The sequence below is a fragment of the Eublepharis macularius genome, chromosome 13 (assembly GCF_028583425.1).
Source record: "Eublepharis macularius isolate TG4126 chromosome 13, MPM_Emac_v1.0, whole genome shotgun sequence".
Lineage (NCBI taxonomy): Eukaryota > Metazoa > Chordata > Lepidosauria > Squamata > Eublepharidae > Eublepharis > Eublepharis macularius.
Window position 1 is genome coordinate 33,397,483 of NC_072802.1, and position 18,414 is coordinate 33,415,896.

The following is an 18,414-nucleotide window of genomic DNA, read 5'->3' on the forward strand; positions in this document are numbered from 1 at the left end:
CTTTGTATGATGGTGGGTACTTTGTTTGATTTCCACTTCTGTGTTATCAGAAATTTAGCTGCCATCAACAGGAATGCTATCAGTTCTTTTCTAATATCGAAAGGGATTTTTAAATATAAAAATTAGTTTTGGTCTCGTCAGTGTGTTTTTTTTTAAGTTCGCTTTTAATTCTGGTTTCTTGGTTTTAAATTTGATGTCTGTATGGGTTTGTTTGTTTATTTGTTTTGTTTTTCTTGAAAGTTACCTCAGATCCTTTGTAGGAAAGGTAGAATAGAAACATTTTCCATCAACCAGTAAAATAAAAACTCCTTTTGGCCATCTTGAATCCAGTGCCCATTAACTTCATTGGATTCCCCCTCCTCAAGTTCTGAAACTATGGGATGGGGGTGGGGACTCTCTCTATTCACTTTCTCCACTCCTTGCATGTTATAAACCATTATTGTGTTCCCATAGACTACTTTGTGGGGTTGTTGTGAGCAGAGCTTTTTTTCTGGGAAAAGAGGTAGTGGAACTCAGTGGTGGAACTCAAGACCATACAATGACATCACTTTGGGTCAGCTGGAACAAGGGGGGAGTTTTTTAAAGTTTAAATTGCCCCTGGTGAAAATGGTCACATGGCTGCTGGCCCCACCCCCTGATCTCCAGACAGAGGGGAGTTTAGATTGTCCTCCGCGCCGCAATCTAAACTCTCCTCTGTCTGGAGATCAGGGGGCGGGGCCACTGGCCATGTGACCATTTTCAAGAGGTGCCGGAACTCCGTTCCACTGCGTTCCCGCTGAAAAAAAGCCCTGGTTGTGAGGAAAAAAGGGACTATCATGCTATTCTGAGCTGCTTAAAGAAAGATATATAAATGTGATACACAGAGAATATATATATGGGTCTACCATTTCCTCACCATTTAACAAATAAACAAACATTATTGTCTGTTCTTTTTTACAGGATCTTAGGCCACTGTACGCAGGACGCTGTCACTACTTTTCAAAAAGCACAGCCCCACCAGAGGTGAGTGATTGCAGTGGTGTTCAGTCAATTTCTACTGCACAAGGAAGCAGAAAGACCAGGCTGGCTGAACAGAGTGGCAGGAACCAGCACGGATAAATAGGCTGCTTGTATGGACTGCAGGAATTAGTCTTTCTAGGCCTTTCCAATGAGCCCAGTTCTCACAGACAGCAGAAGAGGAGATAATCGGTGTCTGAGCTACACATTTTCAAACTGCAGGTGGAGGACTGCAGGGCTGTGCCCTCACCTTCAGAGGTGACGGTTACCAGAGAGAGGGTCTTTTGGGTAGTGGCTCCTCATTAACTGAACTGCTTTTCTGGAAACTGGTGATTCTAGCTTCAGGCTGCACTTGGTAAAATTGGTTCTGACTTATCCAGGCATGCGGCAGGATTTGAGTCCAGTGGCACCTTAGAGATCAACAAGATTTTCAGAGTATAAGCTTTCAAGCGTCAGAGCTCCCTTCTTCAGACATGAGTAGGAATGGAGATCCTTGAGCCTTTATATCCCGGCTCAAGGTGGGTGGGGTGTTAGAAGGGAGGGTATCTTTAACTGGGATATAAAGACTCAGGGATCTCAGTTCTGAAGAAGGGAGCTCTGATTCTCAAAAGTTTATACTCTGAAAATCTTATAGGCCTCAATTTCCCACTGGACTCTGATCTTGCTGTTCTACTGCAGACCAACACAGCTACTCGCCTAAAATTATCCAGGCATGTGGCTGATTTATTTCATCTGCATTTTCCCCCTTCCCTTTATGTTTCTAGCTCTATTTTACTTGTAGCTGTTGGCTGTGAAATTGTTGTGTTTTATTGAGCATTTTATGGTTATTTCATTTTTTTTTATTGCCGTTTTCCACACTGGAAGCCTGGTGGTTAAGGGGGTGACATGTACGTCTTTTGAAATAAAGAATGGCTGAATGCTTTTTCTGATATGCAGGGAACAAGATGTCAGGGGAAAGACTTCCAGCCTGACATGCTAGTGTTTACTGGCCTGGACATGATTATGTGTGTAAGGAAGCCATGTGATTACCCCCACACACGCATGCTGAGCTAGTGAGAACTATGCCAGAGGAAACTGCCATCCCTTTTAGAAAGTTGTTTTCCCCCCAACCCCCTTCATTCTCTGTTCACAGACAGTCTGCCCTCTCCAGCAGCGTGGCCCCTGCACGCCGAAGATCAGAACCAACACCTGTTTCTGCTGTGACCTGTATAATTGTGGAAAGTGAGTAATCTGTGAATTAACTGAAGGTTTCTGTATAGTTGTAGAAGGTGAGTAACATGCGAATTAAATGTGGGATTCTTGTAGCAGACTGGAAGGGAAATGAGTGGCATGAAGGTTGTAGTCTGGGCTTTTTTTCAGCGGGAACGCGGTGAAACGGAGTTCCGTCACCTCTTAAAAATGGTCACATGGCCAGTGGGCCCGCCCCCTGATCTCCAGACAGAGGGGAGTTTAGATTGCCCTCCATGCCGCTGAGCGCCGAGCGGCGCAGAGAGCAATCTAAACTCCCCTCCGTCTGGAGATCAGGGGGCGGGGCCACTGGCCATGTGACCATTTTCGCCGAGGGCAATTTAAACTTTTAAAAACTTCCCCCTTGTTCCAGCTGACCCAAAGTGACATCATTGTGCGGTCTTGAGTTCCACCACCTCTTTTCCCAGAAATAAAGCCCTGGTTGTAGGTCATTCCTCCAAACCACCTGGGTAGGAAAGGATCATTTCAGATTAGGTAACTCTAATAAGCTTTCAGTGCAGTCCTAAACAGAATTACTCCAGTCTAAGCCCATTGACTTCAGTGGGCTTGGACTGGAGTAACTCTGCTTAGGATTGCACTGTTAGAGTTATTAACTCTAGTTAATACAGTCATGCTGTTCAGAGCTTCCCGTTGTATAGATTTACCTTCTCATCCTGGCTGTATACCTATTGACCTGCCAATCCCATAAAAAGGGGAAAGCAAGTCAGGATTTGGGACTGAGGCATGGCTTATTGAGAAAAAAGTTGTAAACAGTCATGTTAGTCCATGCAAAATCCAGAATGAAGTAAAATCCATGTAATAGCTTTTTTTTTATTAAGGCCAACCAAAAGGACACAAAAAAAATTGTGTATTAGAGCTTGTCAGAATTCTTCATTACGCTATGAAAACTAAAAACCGAAGGAGGAAGAAAACAGATTTTCCAGGTCAAGATCTTAAGACCCTGTTTTGTCAGCCTTTGGTGTTTAGATGTGAACAAGCTCACAGGCACTAGTTTAATTGCTGTAGGTGTGAAATTTCAGCCCTTGCATCCTGGAAAGAAGAAGCAAACAATGGAGAGTCATTTCATCTGAAAAAAAATAGAGTCCAGATTTCAGCAAGCTCCGAATGTCACTCAAAAACCCATGTGAGAGGCCCGGTTGTCTTTGGAAGCTGAGAGCAGATGGAAGCATTTGGTAGTTCTTTAACTGAGATATTTACTGAGACAGCAGCCCGCCCCCCCCCCCGTCTTACTTCCTTTTCTGCTCTTTCCTCCACCCCTTTCCCATGGTTCTAGTCATTCTTTCCCTTTCCACTCTTCCTTTCTTTCTCCCCCTTCCCTCCCCTTATCTTCAGATTCACCTTCCCTATTTCAAATTCCCCCCCATTCTTCCTTCTCATCTTTCTATAAATGTGGCGATGTCTGTTTCTTTTATTTCGTATTTTTAATTATATATATAGAATACATGTATAGAAGGAGACTCATGGCAGAGTTGAACCACACAAATTCGTGGCCTGTTCTGCCTCAGGCCCAATTCAGAAGAAGCAGACAGATAGAGTCCGATGAGGAGAGGAAACCGAGTTACTTTATTCGAATAGAGGGAAGTCCGTGGATACAAGGGCAATAAAAGCCCAGTAAAACCAATCGTTCTTCAGAGGTCTGAGAAACATTACACCAGCTTTTATCACCTTGGGTTCATTATGCATTCAGTAAGTTATTGGTTGAGTTAGTTACGTGTACATATGACTTCACATCATTCCATTGGTTTAGCATAATTAGGGGTTGTCCTCTTACTCAATTAACACTTGTAAAAGTTGTTTATCATTTCAAAGAACAAACACTCTTTCTTTGGCAACTCTGATATCAGTTCAAGTATCCATTGGGCAGATGTGTGTCATTTTCACGACTAGCCCAGATCTGTTCCCATCCTTGATATAACTAGCAGGACAGCTACCCATTGTTAATTTATTCCATTACATGATATAGGTACTAGGCAAATAACATTCCCCAACATTCCTGAAACAAAGGCTTTAATACAAGTGCCCCAATCTATGGTAGGATGATGACCATCTATCTCTTGCAATGTTGCCAATGAGGGAACTGAGATTCTACAGGCCTGGATCTTAATTTTGTTCTCACAGATTCTAGAAATGCAGTTTCATTTTCTACTGTCAGCACTCAGCACTTTTGTTAGCTTGCAAGGACAAAAGAAAGATGAGTAAGGGGCTTCTCTTAGTGTGGCTGTGTAAACACAAAAATCATAAAATATGATTACATCTACATTCATATAATCTTTCTGATACATGTTTGTGCTATATCTAGAGTTGCATAAAATATCACTCAGGGCCTCTAAGGACCTCTGCTTACTACTCAGAATTTAAGTGGGGGTCAGGGCTGCATCCCACAGAGTGGTAAGCTGCAGTACTGCAGCCCAAGCTCTACTCACAACCTAAGTTTGATCCTGGCGGAAGCCGGGTTCAGATAACCGGCTCAAGGTTGACTCAGCCTTCCATCCTTCCAAGGTCAGTAAAATGAGCAGGGCTCATTTCGAAGGGGAACGGGTAGGAACGCAGTTCCAGCAGTTCCCCAAAGAGGTCAATGTCAGGTGGCTCCGCCCACCTGACTCTCAGCCATTTGGGGCCTGTTTCAGCCTGGATTGGGGCCAAAACGGCCCGGATCGGGCCTCTGACAGGTGGTGGATCACTCTCCCACTCAGCAGCGGCCCGATCCTGACCATTTTGGGCACCTTTTCGGTCATTTTCAGCCCCTTTTTGCCATTTTGGGCCCAATTTCAGCCCTGAATGGCCAGGATTGGGTCCAAAGCAGCCAGGATAGGTGACGTCAGGGGTGTGGCGTACGCAAATCAGTTATGCTAATGACACACTTCCAGTGATGGCAAGGGGTGTGACATATGCTAATGAGTTATGCTAATGAGTTCCTCCAGCTCTTTTTCTATGAAATGACCCCTGAAAATGAGTACCCAGTTTTCTGGGGGTAAAGTGTAGATGACTGGGGAAGGCAATGGCAAACCACCCCATAACAAAAAGTCTGCCAAGAAAATGTCGTGATGTGATGTCCCCCTATGGGTCAGTAATGACTTGGTGCTTGCACAGGGGCACTACCTTTACCTACATAGAAAGAGAATCTAGCAGCTGAGTTTTTCAGTATCATTTTGTACCCTTCTCTGCTTGTAGGTTTTGGTGACAGTTGAGCCCACTAAACATGTTGCCTAATCTAGGCTTTAAAGAATTGTCTTAATTTGGCACCCTTTACTTAGCCAGGAGCCCAAAGAGACCTCTGAATACAAGGGAAAACACCCTCAATTCTTACCATGTCTTAATTTTAAGTGAAGGGACTGTCCTCTTCCAAATACCAAGTACTGTTTTCCCTTTTGTTCATTCAAACATATTGCAAGGGTTGGGTTCTTAAACATGCTATTTCTCCATTCAGCAGAGTGGAGATTTCCGGCGGCTACTATGAATACATCGATGTCAGCAGCTGTCAAGACATCATCCATCTTTACCATTTGCTCTGGTCAGCAACCATATTGAACATTGTTGGCTTATTTTTAGGGATCATCACGGCTGCAATCCTTGCTGGCTTTAAAGACATGGTAAGGAACTGACAGTGCATCAAGGTCGCTGGGAATCTAATGGGAGGCACCCCTTTAACAGTCCAATCCCATACACAGTACCTGCAGTCTAAGCCCACTGAAATCAGTTGCACTGTAAAAATGACTACAGCTTTGATTAGTAAATTCATGCGTTAAAACTTCAGTGAGTTATTGGTGAGGTCCAGTTTTAATTGGTGGTGCTGACAGTTATGGACTCATATGAAGTTGCCTTATAACAAGTCGAGCCATTGGTCCACCTAGCTGATTATTGTCTTCTCTGACTGTCAGCAGCTCCCTGAGGTCTTAGACGAAAAAAGGTCTTTCCCATCACCTGCTTCCTGAGATTCCTTAAGTGCAGATCCCTGGAATTGAACCTGGGAGCTTCTATATGAAGAAAGCATGTGCTCTGCTACTCAGCCATGGCTCACCTAGAGCTCAGCTAGATGCCATTATCAGAGTTCCTGCCTCTTTTAATTTGTATGCATATTAGCCATCACAAGTACAACAACCAGGGTCACAAAAATTAATCATGCAAGGTTGATATAAATTTTTGTATTAAATCCAAAGTGCAACAGTGCAGAGGTGCAATATATATCAAACAAGATTTAAAGTGCATATATATACAAGAAGAGGTAGTCTATCGGGTAGACAATAAATATATTTCTATATACAATGAATATTCTGGTGGTGGGAGAGTGTAGACAGATGGAAGAATGCACACAGGAAATGTCCATATGTCCAAGAGTGGAAAAAGGACGTGTCCAGAGACACCTAGCCGACGGGCTACAGCTTGCTATTTCCAATTCCCGTTTCGGTCTTTCTTCATCCTGGGCTAGACTCTATGGATGTCCACTGGCATCTCCCCTCACTCCACACACCATAGCAGTTCCAAGTAACTATCGGTGTACTTGGAACTGCTATGGTGTGTGGAGTGAGGGGAGATGCCAGTGGACATCCATAGAGTCTAGCCCAGGATGAAGAAAGACCGAAACGGGAATTGGAAATAGCAAGCTGTAGCCCGTCGGCTAGGTGTCTCTGGACACGTCCTTTTTCCACTCTTGGACATATGGACATTTCCTGTGTGCATTCTTCCATCTGTCTACACTCTCCCACCACCAGAATATTCATTGTATATAGAAATATATTTATTGTCTACCCGATAGACTACCTCTTCTTGTATATATATGCACTTTAAATCTTGTTTGATATATATTGCACCTCTGCACTGTTGCACTTTGGATTTAATACAAAAATTTATATCAACCTTGCATGATTAATTTTTGTGACCCTGGTTGTTGTACTTGTGTTGTCTGTATAGCCAGGGGGTTCCTTTTGTTGGTTTGCTGCATATTAGCCATGGCAAGCCCAGATTTAGTGCAGGACCACAGAATGTGGCGGGTGTTACCTTTTCCCTCTTCACCTGATGCAAATGCCCTCCACCCCTGTCCCTGGAGCTGCAATTGCCAATTTAGGGAAAACTTAACAGATGCCTGCAATTATTTCCCACAGTAAATAGCAGCTGCTGGTTTTCATTGGGAAAAAGTTTTGCCCCCTTCTTCCCCAGTGCCCTGGGATGCCCATAGCTGATATTAATAGAAATGATTCAGGACAAGAGACCAGTGACTTGTCTACAAGTCTCCAGTGACTTGTCTACTTGATCCATAAGTTGTCTTTTTCTTTTTGAGGCTAGTTTTAGGGTGGGCAGCACATGTTGGTCTGCAGTAAATGAGCAAAGTTTGAGTCCAGTAGCACCTTAAAGTCCAACAAGAGTTATCAGGGTATAAGCTTTGAAGAGTCAAGTTCCCTTTGTCAAATACAAATAGGAATGGAGATCTGAGTCTTCTTATCCCAGTCAGTCTCTCACTACTGATGCTAATTTTCTGCCTTTCCTCCCCTGCTCTAATCAAACTAAGTAATCTTACTTCTTTGCAACACCCCTCCAACCTTCTGACTGGGATAAAAAGACTCAGATCTCCATTCCTACTCATACCTGATGAAGAGAGCTTTGACTCTCAAAATGTGCTATTGGACTTGAACATTGTTTTTGAAGCTGTTTTGGCATGTTGCTGCAATAAAGAATAGACAGGAAACACTAATGGTAAGTTTCCTAAACCTTCAATTTTATCTCGCTATTCCTTCAATATTTCAGAAAAGGACATATTGAAGTTTGGGTATTAATGGATTTTTTTAAAAAAAAAATCCTCAACCAGTTATTTTAATGGTAGACCACAAATCAGTTAAAATGTTCTGCATAATGAAACAGATAAAAATATTTCCCATAAGATCTGCACGACCTTTGGTCCCAGTCCTTTTGCTAGTCCCACTGAAATGAATAAAAGCTATGTTAATGCTTCCACATTCATTTTGTTGGAGCGTGTGCAGGAGGCTGTCCTAGTGGATTTGGCCCAATGTCTGCCTGATAAATCAGTCCTTTTTAATGTGATGGTTTCTTGGACAAGGGGATGCTTTGGGTCTGGAGTGCACAGAAGCAAAGAACAGAACATTCATTTGGTTTTTAATATACTCATAGTGTCTTGAAAACCATAAATGAATTGCTTAAAGTGCAAAGCAAATCAGATTAATGTTTCTGTTCTTTTTCCAGTCTCTTCTGCAATATCCTTGCCTCAATATCCTCTTGCCTTTGGATATCTGGACCATGTGCTAATGGATTTTCCATTATCTATTCTTTCCACAGACTCCCTCACTTCCTGCTCTTAACTGTACAGTTGAAAATGCTCGGCCCACAGTATCCTATTACTCAAGACCCCAGGTGACTTCATACAATACATATTATCACAGCACTCCTCATCTGCCACCATACTCAGCATATGACTTCCAGGTACAGGGCATCAAACAGTGCGAGAAACTGTTTACCTTTTTTTTATACCAGTAAATATGAAGATATCACACAGTTACACTGATTTGTGTTTCTTGTCTATGTTGTTCATCCATTCCATCTTCTGAAATAAAAGCGATTTCATTTTTTACTTTGCTGGTGCTTCTTCTTGCACCGCATGCAGACTCAGTTTGATCCTGTAGCTTGCAGTTTGTGGAGAGGCTGTCAACTGCGTGGGCTTTAACCCTCTTCTTGTGGCTCTACCTGCACTGAAGGAAGAGTGGGTATGAGTGCCCATCCCCTGCCCATATGCAAACACCTGTTTGTGAATACAGAGGCCGTGTGTATTTTTGAAAAAGCATTCCTGATCACTTGGGAGGGAGCCTGCCAGTATAAACTCCATGCTCAGGAACTGGTGCTTACATGCTGAGTAGAGTACTTATCTCCAGGGCTCATTTCGAGAGGGAACACGCAGGAATGCAGTTCCGGCAGTTCCCCAAAGAGGTCACATGTCAGGTGGCCATGCCCACCTGACTCTCGGCCATTTTGGGCCCGTTTCAGCCTTGATCGGGCCTCTGACAGGTGGTGGATCACTCTCCCACTCAGCAGCGGCCCGATCCTGACCATTTTGGGCCTCTTTTCGGGCGTTTTCAGCCCCCTTTTGCCATTTTGGGCCCAATTTCGGCCCTGAATGGTCAGGATTGGGTCCAAAACTCCAGGCTAGGTGATGTCAGGGGGTGTGGCATATGCAAATCAGTTATGCCAATGACACACTTCCAGTGATGGCAAGGGGCATGGCATATGCTAATGAGTTATGCTGATGAGTTCCTCCAGCTCTTTTTCTACAAAATGACCCCTGCTTATCTCCATTCCCTCCAAGTCCGCTACATATTGTCATATGTAGAGGGCTTTTGACATGTAACCTGGGAAAAGGCACAGTGCACAAAGCTATCAGAATGTTTAAATGAACGTCAATGACCAGCTGCCTTCGGACCAAACCTGATTCCTGGTGTGGTGCCATCTGTTCCTCTCTCACTCTTGCCTGCACCAGAGACAGGAGGCAAGGATGAGTGAGCAGCACCAGTTGCCGTGGTACTTGACCTCAGGCCATTTTAGTGGTGCTTTGGCAGGCCGTGGGAGGCTAGCAGTTCAGTCCTAAGCAAAAGTGCACTGTTGAAATCAATGGGTTCAAAAGAGTTTAACTTTGGTTAGGATTGCTCTGTCATGTTACTATCCACTCTGAGCTACGAAGCTCACAGGGCAATTTTGGATCAGTCATCCTTCATCTTTCCAGTTACCTTCCAAACTCTCATCCGCTGAGCTCACTCGAAGGAGCAGTGGTAGAAAAATGGGGAAGATGGTTGCAGTGATGTTACTTCCAGGCAAGCACCCAGAAGTAATGTCACAGCATCCACAGTGTTCTAGGAATGTCTCCAAATGTCTGTGGTTTCTCCATAGAGATTTGAGGGAATTCTCTGAATGTTGCAGCCCCTCAGCCTAATCTACGTCTCAGGATTTTTGTGAGGGCAAAATGTCAAAGGAGAGAACTGGACTAATCTGACTTGATATAAAAGAGCTTCATATTGAAGATTATAAAAAAGAAACTCATAGGTTTTGTAGTTTTGCCTACATTGATAACAGTTGCAGAATTCATTTTTTCCTCAGCACAAAATTGGGATTCTGGATTCAGAATTTCAGTTTTTTACCTCAGAGTCAAGCCAGGCATTATGTTTTCCTCTGAGTTGGGTCTTGGTTCCCCCAACCCAACTCTCATTCATGTCAGTCAGACAGTTGCTTCTGGAAACTCCCAAGCGCCATAGAGGCCCAATTGAGATCAGGGCCATGGTGTGTGGAAGAAAGGGTTGCAGCCCTTCCCTCTAAGCTTTTCTGCTGACCCAAAACCAGGCCCTGTAGATCAGGTTCTAGTCCAGCACCCTAGCCTCGACATCGTGCTGAAAAAACTCACCCATCTGTCTGTCTAGGGAACTGGCCAACCCTGATGCTTTTTGTACAAAGTGGAATCATCTTTCTTTTAACGAGGATGGAGCTCTTATTTATGCTGCCTCCTGTGAAAAAAAGACCTCAGATTCATTGTTGAGGCTTTCAATATTACGTCAATGTACCATTAGCTTGATGGTTGTTGGGGGTTTTCCGGGCTGTATTGCTGTGGTCTTGGCATTGTAGTTCCTGACGTTTCGCCAGCAGCTGTGGCTGGCAGCAGCTGTGGATGCCAGCCACAGCTGCTGGCGAAACGTCAGGAACTACAATGCCAAGACCACAGCAATACAGCCCGGAAAACCCCCAACAACCATCGTTCTCCGGCCGTGAAAGCCTTCGACAATACCATTAGCTTGTTTGTAAATGATGTGCAGTTTCTTCTGCTACGGAGAATTTTTTCCTTATCCGCCCTTTAGATGTGAATCTAATCTGGGTTTTGGCAAGTAAGAATATGGCAGCTGCTTGATTATGTCCTTTTCACGTAAGGGAGGTGGAGGGATGGGCCTGCCCAGTTTGCTTCAGAACGTTCTGAATTTAACAAACATTGCATAGTGCTGAACTTTATTGGGACATCTGAAATGGCTGAAAACCCAATACATGAAGGAACTTGGAGGGTCCTTGGGTTCGTACGCTCCCTCGTCGTCCTTGTGTCTGGTTTGGAAACTAAACTCTGCCACTCTAAAGGAAAAATCACCATTCGTTTTGTCCAAATTGCAAATTATAGTTCATCATCTTCCTTCACAACAAAAGTTTGGAGGAAAGCAATCAAACTGTAGTTTGTGATTTGAATGAAATGACAAACTATGGTTGGACACAAAAACAGATGAGTTTAATTTTCCACCTGCATAGAAGAGGGAGCTTGCAAGCCACCAATGATTGCTAACTTTGTTTACAGAACAACAAGCCATGGTGATTACAGCTTCTGAACCAAGCCTTCCTTTCTCTCTCACCTTTTGCAGCATTCCAACATATTCCCAGCTTCCACACCGTCTGGCCTCTCAGATGACCCACCATCGTTATCGCCATCACCAAGCTATGTGTGGTCCCCCATGGCACCTCCTCGCTACTCCCCACCGTATTTCCCTCCCTTTGAAAAGCCGCCACCTTACACGCCATGAAGGGAATAGGAACGTTGCCACTAGAACTCATGAATTCTTTGTACTAGGGGAGGAGAGAGAGCAGACCATTGCCTACATAGAAATACAAAACTGGGGGACTTTATGGCACTTTCTCTGGGTAGACTGTGCCTTGGAGAGACATTGATGTGATTTAACAGCAGCAAAAACTGGAGATCCTGCATCAGGCACCTGCTTTTATTTATTTATTTTAACAGTGTGGATAATGGCTGCTAGTGACTCTTTAAGAAATATGCTGTCTGGGGGTCTTGCTTGGAGAATATGATTTGGTTGACAATAGAATGTGTTTATCAAGGACCTACAGTTGCCTTAGGTCACCTGGCATTTTCGGAAGGTGCTTATTGTGTTTCTGATTTCCTTTGTCCTCTTTGCCAAAAGGCGTACAAAACCTCTGGATGGAACACCTGCCAGTTTATGTAGAAGTTAATTGGGCACCTTGGTTAAAGGAAGAGCCAAAGAATGCCAGATGGTATAAAACTAGTGCTCTAAGCTGTTGTGAAAGATATTCTGCAATATACGTGGCCTTAATTCTGCATGCTGAAAATGGGCTTAGAAGGGCAACTAATGAAGGCTGGGGCTGTTTTCAAGAGACATCTGCTTGGTTTTCTGTGATCAAATGCATAATTTTGTTATTGTGCCATTATAGTGCTGTACACTGTGCCAACAGTATTATACTATACTGACATCTAGGCTTCATCCACATATAGTTGGCCTTTGCACCACGGTTGCTGTACTGCAGACATCCACAGCTGTGTTTTCCTGTGTAGATAATGCAATCCAGTTGTAAATGGCTGTTCTACTGCCATACCCAACTGAGTGTGGCTACTGCCATAGTGATGTGTTACGAGCATAACTGCATAGTGGGAAAACAAAGTCTTCTTTAGCCATGCCACACGTTAAGCAACCATTTTCCTACATAGGTTTTTCAGTATAGCAAAAGATAAAAGGTGTTAACCCAAAAGCTTTCTATACTCTTCAATAATATCAGAGAAGTCAGACTCTGAAGTGGAAGCTGACATAATGTTCATTAAGTTGTTCCTAGATCTGCATGCAACAGCTGTCCACTTTGTCTTAAACAAATGCCACTTAAGCATTGCGAGTCTCTCAGGCAGCAGGGTACTAAAACGGACTTCCATTGTCTTCAGGAGTGTGCAGCTTGACCTTCGCACAAGCATGCATTCCTCAGAAGGTGATCACCTTTATACTATATGCCATTGAGTCCTCTGCTAGTATAGTTTCTTGGTGGTTGAAGTGTTGTTATTCCCACTTAATGTGGTCACCAACCTTGGTCACCCCTACGTCCAATGAACACTGCAATGTTTAAAGGGGACATGTGCTGAAGAGCCATGATCAGCTATGGCTCATAGGCAGAAGATGCCCACGGGAGCAATCCAAACAGGTCTACTTAGAAGTAAGGGGGGGTATTCTCAGGAAAGAGTTCTTAGGATTGCAGCCCACGCCTTTTCTTCAGTCACTAGAAGTAGCCCACTGGGAAAAGAGAACTGAACACATTGCAAATTTGGCTACTGCCTTGCGAGAAGCAGGAGCAGCCCCTCATGTGTCCATGGTGGATGCGATGGGCCAGTTAGACTTTAAGGACAACTTAGGAACAAGTGACCTAAAGCAAGAGTTTCTTGTTAAGGATGCTGGCTCTTGCTTACTTGATTACAATTATTTAACTCATGGTCTTTATTGATCGTGCACAGGCAATTTTGAGTTCCATGCGTGTCAGAAAATTGGAGTGCTTTGTTATAAGGCCTTGCTTATGCCTTAGATGGAGCCTTGTATGAAAGAAGAGAATTTCTTTGAAAAGAAACATTGCCATGGAGCTGGAAAGTTACATTTTTTTTTTACAACCAGCATTACAAACTGGGTAACACTGAATGTGGGGATGGACGTAGGCCCAAATCCCCAGAGAACTATAAAGCTTACTGGCAGCCTGTGGACAAGCTAATATCTTGAGGTCTAACCTACTTCATAGGGTTTGAGAAGACTGAAGAAACATCACTGCATCTTTCCTTGAGCCCTCCCTGGGGTGGGAGGGAGGAAAAATAAAAGAACCTAAGGGAAACTTGACCCATGCAATACCATTGCACTTTAACCTACTGTATTTAATCCTGTTCTTATGCAAAATGTTTATGTATCCAAAAGGAAGTTTAGGTTCTCTCGTTGAATGGTGTCAAAAACTATACTTTCACAACAGTTTCTCTTTGCCACCCCTTAAACATGGCTTAAAACATAGGCTTTGAGTTTAACTGAGGTTTGAAGTAAATACCATGCTGACAAGGCAAAGAGATTTCCTGTGTGATTTTGCACAAGCTCAGAGAGTCTCATTTGAACCATGCAGCAACCTGTGGAAGGCAAATGTGCATGTTTAGATTGAATGCCAGAAATCTGTAGCCTTTGCGACTATTTATTTTATTTATTATTTCAATTTATAAACCGCCCATCCTCAGGGGCTCTGGGGCGGTGAACATCAGTTAAAATCAATAAAAACAAAAAACAATTCTAAAATCAACATACAATAAACAATAATAAATTAACCAAATACATTAAGGTGCAATGGTGGGGAGAACCCCCACCCCACCCCAAAGGTGGGAGGCCGGCATGGCACTGCCCCCTTCAGATACCGATTGCCTGGCGGAACAGCTGTCTTACAGGCCCAGCAGAACGATAATATGCCCCACTGGGCCCGGGGCCCCATTGACAGAGCGTTCCACCAGGCTGGGGCCAGGACTGAAAAGGCCCTGGCCCTGGTTGAAGCAAGGTGGGCTTCCTTAGAGCTGGGGACCACCAGTAAACATTTATCCACTGATCGAAGCGGTCTCCGGGGAACATACAGGGAGAGGCGATCCTGAAGATATGCCGATCCCAACCCGCTCAGGCCTTCAAAGGTAAGAAACAACACCTTGAACCTGATTCGGAATTCAACCGGAAGCCAGTGCAGCTGGCGCAGGACAGGTGTGATATGTGACTGGTAGTATATACCAGTCAGGACCCGTGCTGCCGCATTCTGGACCAGCTGTAGTATCCGGATCAGGCCCAGGGGTAGCCCAGCATAGAGTGAGTTACAGTAATCTAGCCTGGAGGTGACCATTGCATGGATCACTGTAGCCAGGTCCTGGGGCGTCAGATAGGGAGCAAGTTGCCTGATCTGACGAAGATGGAAAAATGCAGACTTGGCAACCGCCGTGACCTGGGCCTCCATCAACAAGGAGGTATGCAGGAGCACACGCAGACTCTTCACTGCCAAAGTTGCCAGTGGTGTCCCATCCAGGGCAGGGAGCTGGATCCCAACATCTGGCAGCCCTCATCCCAGCTGCATGCTCTAAGTACATGTAACTGCTGTGCATGCATTTCAGCAGTTAAAAAATGAAATTCTCTGCCTGTGCAGACACGTGGGTGAACTCTCTTGCTTTTGGCAGTGTCACATTGAAATCAGATAGCCAGGTAGTAAAGAGAAGGGGGCCACAGTTCAGAGGTAAGCACTCATAAGCCTATTTACATCAGTTGGCTTAAGGGTCCTTAATTTGACATTGGGTTGTGGTTAGAGGCTTCTGGAGCAGTTGATGCAAAAGAAGGGGAGTCGAGTTGTGCAAAAAGTTTATGGAATAGATACTTACCATGCTACTCTCAGACCCATTTGCTTCTGGGACTTGTAGATTGTGCTGTAAGGATCTCCAACCCGAGTAAAGAGAAGGCCTGGCTTGTGTAGCCTTTGGCATGAGCACTGCGACTTCTGGGTACAATCCAGCCAAGTTAAGGATGCTTGTATAACACTGTACCCGTACCAAATATTGTATTTGTCTTCAACAAGACAGAAATGCTCTTCTACAGCAGCAACAGTCCAGTTTGTGAAACTTACAAAGGAAGAAGTGAACGGCTTGTCAAGAAAAGCTGCACCGAGGAACCACACAAGCCTGGATTTTCTCCCCAAAACTGTGCCATATAGACTACCGCCCTGAAATTACTCCAAATGTGCTTCAGTCAAGAATGTCATTTGAATGCAGCAAACATTTTTAAAGCCTTTGTTCTTATCTTCATTTAATTCTATGAAATGGGCAAAACTCACCACAACAGTCTGCAGCTTGGCTTTGTGCTATTCTTATTCACATCAGTGGATCACTTACATCCTTCCCCATGAATGTCTCTGCTTCTGAAAACAAGCACGGGAAACTACCTTATAGCGAATGGGACTCAGTGTCATCTCCTCTGACTGGAAGTAGCTCTCCAAGGTTTCAGGAAGAGACGAGTCCTCCCTGATTTATCCTATCCAAGATCCTTTCAACTGGAGATGCCAGGGATTGAACATAGGACTTTCTGCATGCAGGACATCTGCTCTATTGCTGAGCTATAGCCTTTCCTGTGCTTTCTCCCCTTCCTATTCTGCTAAAATTTGAAGTGTTAACATCTTGTGTGTTTAGGAATCAGCACAGCAGTTTATAGGAATGTACAGGAAGACTGTGCATTCCTGAGATATGCAGCCTACTTGGGAAATGTCATTAATGTTGAGTTTTAATGACAGTGCACACTTGCAACACCTTTGTTGTTCTTAAAGGGACAGGACAGGGGGCGCAGAAACTCCTGGGATTTTTTTCAGCTTTCAGTGGAAATGTATGCTTCTAAATGTAAATACAGGAGTTCTGTCCACCATCTCCATCTTTCAATCCATTTCTTGTGACAATTTAATGAGTACGTGAGTCATGTTTCCTTGGACTATTTATAAAATGAAAATAAACGTGGTAAGAATGTTGTTTATAATTTTAATGATTTAGCAGGACTAGCTTGTTCTTAAGTGCTTATCTAATGGGCACAAGAGGCAAAAAGGAAGCCATAAGAGGAAGATGGTAACCTGGCTGGTGAGCCCCACCGCTGTCTGCCTGCTGTTATCTTCACCCACCAAACATGTTCAAGGTGCAAGAGACAGCCAAGCTGTTCATTGTGCTGGGGGTGGGGGGGCAGTGTCACTTGGCAATCCTTGCTGTGTACGAAACTGAACATATCTTGTATTATGAGCTGCCTTGTACTTTCTTCTGAAAAACAAGGTTGAAGTATTCTTCGGGAATAGCACAGTGACTCATGAGCATGTAACTATCTTGGAAGGGGGGGTGCATTGCAAAAGCATGCAAATGAAAGTAGATTCTGCTCACCCTACAGATCTTGCACAGGGTCTGGTGAATGCTGGCAGTGATGGGATTCAAGGAACTTTCCAAACTGGAAGGAGCTGGGTCAGGGGGAGGTGACTAGATGCTTCCAGTTCCTTGTGCCTGCAGAAGCAAAGCCTGCCTGCCCCCCCTCTCCCTAGCCCTTTTGCAAAGAAGTGCTGCTGGAGTACAGTCCAAGCCTTCCCCACCCCACACAGGGATTGTGCTAGGCTCTATGGGAGGCAGACCAGGCAACGTGCATCTGCCTTATGATCAGAGCAGTGCGGAGAGGGGTGGTCAGGTCGCCATCTTCCTCCTGCATCTTCCTTGGTCCAGCTGGCTGGCCAGCAAGCCCAGTCAACTAGGGCTGCTCTGCTGTGTGCCTGTCTGGAGAAAGGCCTTGCTGCTGCATTTATAAATCAGTTAAAAATGGTGTCAGACATGGGTTCAAACCCAGGGAAGCCATGATTTCTAGTTTGACCCTATTAGGGATGTCTGTGCTAATTGCAAGGCATACCTGAAGGAAGCTGCAGAACCTGTCTCAAGACACTGTTCCCATTTCGAAGTGGAAGATGACCCCAGCATGACCATTTAGGAGGAAGGTCCTTTGCTAGGCTGTGAACTTCAGTAGGTATCCAACCAGTAGTATAATCTTCAGTCATGATCCAGTCATTCCTCCTGTACAATCTGCCTGGAGGTCTAGAAGCTAGTGAGCAAGAGCTGGAAGGAGTGAACTACTGAGAGCAACAAACAGCCCAAACTCCTTAATTCAGGCTAGAAGCAAGAACAGCTCTGTGAATGGGCTACAGTAGGTTGATGTGCTGAAAGCAGAAAAATTTTACCTGGTTCACAGTGGCTTGGACTGAATTAAACTTGTATAGCTGCTGGTTTTCCAGATCCTGGTAAGGAAGAAAGGATGGATATGGGAAGCAGCAACTGAGCGGGGGGGGGGGGACATTTAGGAAGCAAAATTTATTCTATTATTTTGATCAGGGAAATTTTGATGCTGTGCATCTGCAGGAAGTTCTTTGGTCTGGTTCCTCATTTCTAATATGGCAATGTGTAGTTAAGGGCCATAAATGTGGTGTTGGATAGTGGGGGGTCTCAGTGTATTTCTAAGGCACGTTCTCAGTTCACATGGGGCAACAAAGGAGCCCAGCAAACCTAGGCAGTAGTTCACATGAACTATGTACACCTAGAATTGGCCCCAGGATGCTCTGCTGCAGAAGTTCCTCAGGAAAGCTGGTATGAAAAAGGCACCAAGATTAACACGCCCCAATCAGGCAAGGACGTTGCAAGCATGGAAGCAGCCTTTTGCATATTCAGCAGATGCAAACAAGTATCTGAATCTCTCTGAACTGGCTGAGTACACTGTTTGATGTGCAAGCCCTAATCCAAGCCTAATTCAGTTGTTGCACGCAACAAGTTGCTCACTATTATCGGACCACCGTGTAAATAAAAGAGCA

The 18,414-nt window shown here is 44.4% G+C and overlaps 1 protein-coding gene across 3 annotated transcripts in view; it reads left to right on the forward strand.

Moving 5' to 3' along the window:
* The window catches only part of TMEM255A (transmembrane protein 255A), a 37,909-nt gene extending 21,368 nt beyond the window's left edge, over window positions 1–16,541 (forward strand). The window contains exons 5-9 of one of the 3 annotated variants that reach the window (XM_054995714.1): window positions 940–1,015; window positions 2,133–2,217; window positions 5,672–5,834; window positions 8,530–8,673; window positions 11,628–16,541. In XM_054995714.1, the coding sequence (XP_054851689.1) occupies window positions 940–1,015; window positions 2,133–2,217; window positions 5,672–5,834; window positions 8,530–8,673; window positions 11,628–11,786 (627 nt within the window). In that variant the 3' untranslated portion in view covers window positions 11,787–16,541. Of the gene's footprint in view, window positions 1–939; window positions 1,016–2,128; window positions 2,218–5,671; window positions 5,835–8,527; window positions 8,674–11,627 lie in introns of all 3 variants that reach the window. The other 2 variants (XM_054995713.1, XM_054995715.1) reach the window with 2 other exon arrangements.
* Window positions 16,542–18,414: the final 1,873 nt, after the last annotated feature.